The following is a 3406-nucleotide window of genomic DNA, read 5'->3' as shown; positions in this document are numbered from 1 at the left end:
AGCTTCTTCAGCAACAGTTCTCTTTTAACGCCACTTAAAAACATTTTGAGGCAGGCAGACAATCTGAAGCCATTTAAACAGACGAAGGCTGTTATTTAATAACTATTTCCTTCGGGTGAGGGGCTGTAAAATAAATACCCTGACTGGGGTCTTATTGTATATTTCAAAATTGTTCACGTTGCATCTTGCATCTATACGTTAATGTTTAGCACTTATTATACAAAGAAAGTTCTTGAACCTGTGAATTCATTAATTACAGGTAGAATGCTGCAGCTACCTTGAGTCTGAGTCCAACAGGGGTTTTGTTCATTTTTTTTAATAATATTATACTCTCCATATTATATAGAATATGTCCTGCTCTGTGGCAGCAAACATCACAGTTTCATTTTAAAGTGTTTCCTCATGAATGAATGAATGTGATCAGCACTTCAGGCCCCAAAGTAAACCAGACTTGACTTTAGATTCCAGATTAATCCTGGTTTAGATTAAGTCTTATGAAGTACCTCTCAGATATCTGCTCACAGAAAACAACTTCTTACGTGTCCCTACGAGCCAAAGTTGAAGACGAGTAAGGCCGGTCAAGTGTGGTCTTGACTGAGCGTTCAAGAATATCACAATAGCACCTTATCAAACTCACGTAAAACTTACTTCATGCAGCTGTAGATATATACCGTACGTGTATATATGTTAATTAATCAATATGAAATTTAGGGTGCAATACACAAGTGCTGAGTATATTTAAAGTTCACAGAAATAACTACCGCCACAGTTCAGTTCAGCGGATACGACCTTTACGAGATATCAATAACCCAAACTGAGTGATCGTGGTGTCTCTGGGTTGATCATATTTCATCAGCGACCAATTTAAAGTCTCAACAGTCGATCTCTTCACAGTGCATAGAGCATTTAGTTTGCATGCCTGCAGTTACACTTGTGTGTGCGCTCCTCACCGAGTCTCTACACCGCATTTACAAAGCTTTTTAAAGTCCGTTAAACTCACTGGTTCTGTAGGCGGCTTTAAGCGCTCCAAATTTCAAACGGCACAGTATTACAGTTCACCACCATTGTATAAAGCAGATTAATACAAAGCACTCCTCAGTGTGTCACCCCATGTCCATTACAGGCCATCTCAAAGCGTGCCATACTAAAGCAAAAAAATTAAACAAAAAAAAAAATGCAGCAAAAGAAAAAGGTTTTACAAACATTCTTTGGTTGAGTGTGAAAGGAGCATTCCTGTGCTTTAATTTAATTGCTTTTGTTAAAAACAACAAAAGTGGACCTTTGCAATGAAACACTGGCTTAAATACAAGCAAACGAGGGATGGCTTCAACCTAAACTACAATAAATGTATGTTTACATTTATGTTTATTTCTTGCAAAATAATATTAAAAAAAATAAAAATCGTAGTGATTAAATAGCTGTCTTTGACCGATTGTACACAAATACTACTTTCTCTATCCAGGTTGCCCTTTCGATGGCCTTCCCCTCTCTTTTCACTTCTTTTTGGCAAAGCGACTGAACTTCTTCTCCTTGTCTTTCTTGGCAGAGCCGGGCTCCAGGAGTGCAGTTGTAGAGGTGGGAGGGGGCAGGCTGTGGGCTTTGGCCCCTGAGGGCCCCGACGCCTCCTCCGCTGCCAGGGGCTGAACGGCCTTCTCCATGGCCTGGCTCCAACGCTGGAGCTCCTCCTGAAATTAAAACAAACAAAAACAAAACACACACACGACAGAGGCTTACAAGGGGAAGTCCACCTCCAGAGGGGCACTGCGTGAATTAAAAAGTGGATGTGGCTTTAAATAATGCGTTTGTGAGGGTCGTATTGATGATAATTTATCAGCTACTTACATAAAATAATCAATTCCAAACGACTTAGCCATGTGTAGACTGATACAGCGTGTGAAATAAAATGTAAATATGCGTGTACTGCATGCAGCATAACAGCCTGTGACTGCTGCCTCACAGTACAGAAGGTCAAAGGTTAGTCCAAAACATCCAGTCTCATGGAGCGCTTGTTTGTCTATCTGTCGACAGCCTAAAAATACTCACCTCGTCTTTACACTGGAACAAATATTCACTGCCGTCTGCGAGACTGAGAGGGAAAGCAAAGAGAAGTTAGGCTTTACTGTGAAGAGTGCAAAACAAAAAAGTGACAAAGACTGAACTAGTTTTCACAAAGCCCATGTTTCAGTAATCTATGCGGCAAAGTTCTAACTCTTTTTCTAAATATAAAAAAGGAAAATGTTGATGTTTGTTTGACACTGGCAGCAGGTCTCTTTTAGCAACTATTAGCAAAAAGAGTGCTAATAGGGGGCTAGCTTAGTATAGCCTGTAGACATGGAAATAAGGAAAGACGTGTCACAAATGAATGCTATATCTCATCTGTTTAGTCCATATAAATAACTAAATTATTAAAACTAATTAATATAATGGAAAAATAACAGATTATAGTTTTTAAAGATTGTTATTTGGAATGTTTCTTGGCGACGAACACATGAATCCCCCATAAAACCACACTTGATCTTCTCATCGTATACTTGGCAAGAAAGTGAATAAGCATATTTCCCAAACTATTCCGGTAATTAGCGAGACAATGGTGAAAACCCTGAAGCAGGATGAAGATTTCTCACCGTAGTTTACAGACGTGCTTCTTCTTCTTGTAGTTGTTGAGGACCTCCCAGGTGGCGTGAGCGAGCAACAGAGGGTCCTCGCCGTGGTACGTCACCGCGTGGCCGAAGCTCTTGGCGTCTTTGTAGGCCGAGAGCTGACCAGGCCTCAGCACGCAGTACAAGCTGTTCCACGACCTGTGAGGAAGCGGAAGGGTGAGAAACGGAGAGCTTGAGTATTGATCATTTCAGGAGGCTAATTTCCGGCTGTAATGAAAAAATAAATGTAATTTAATTCCAATTAAGATAGCCACAACAAAATCACCACTCCATTAGGACTTAATTCAGTTAATTAGTACTGAGTCAGAGCAGCTCACCGCTCTGTAACAACTGTAAAATATAGCTGAGCCCAGCCAGTCGGGGGGGAAACTAAACTTCTTTTACTTTTTACAAATTTACTTAAGTAACTGGAATTTATATATTGAATCACAGATCATCTTAAAATAAGGTGGCTAAAAAAAAAAAAAGACGTCACCTTACGTTTGTGCGGCTATAGTGTGATTTATTTCTAAGACGTGAAGCTGGGCGACATGTAGCGAGTGCAAAAGTGTAAGCTTCAGCTTCTTAAACACAAATCGGCCTTCTTCTGTAATATTTCTATACATTTGTAGATTTCTAGATTGTTCTTTTTGTTTCTAACATTCAAGGCAGTCATTCGTTTCCTTTCAATTCTTTACATTATAAAAATGAATGAGGCAACTCTGGAAACTTGCTTGAGTTGTTAAATCCATCCCAAAGAAAATGAC

The 3406-nt window shown here is 39.7% G+C and overlaps 1 protein-coding gene across 1 annotated transcript in view; it reads right to left on the bottom strand.

Annotated features, from left to right (window-relative positions):
* Positions 1 to 1094: 1094 nt before the first annotated feature.
* Positions 1095 to 3406, bottom strand: part of sptb (spectrin, beta, erythrocytic) — a gene marked incomplete at its 5' end in the record, with an annotated part of 36780 nt that continues 34468 nt past the window's right edge. Inside the window, 3 exons of the mRNA XM_079218624.1 lie at positions 1095 to 1685; positions 2044 to 2086; positions 2625 to 2798. Of these exons, the coding sequence (XP_079074750.1) occupies positions 1494 to 1685; positions 2044 to 2086; positions 2625 to 2798 (409 nt within the window). The 3' untranslated portion in view covers positions 1095 to 1493. The remainder of the gene's footprint in view (positions 1686 to 2043; positions 2087 to 2624; positions 2799 to 3406) is intronic.

This window comes from Taurulus bubalis (genome assembly GCF_910589615.1).
Source record: "Taurulus bubalis genome assembly, chromosome: 1".
NCBI classification, from domain to species: Eukaryota; Metazoa; Chordata; class Actinopteri; order Perciformes; family Cottidae; genus Taurulus; species Taurulus bubalis.
Note: the sequence above shows the minus strand (reverse complement) of the source record. Positions and strands in the feature narration are given on the sequence as shown.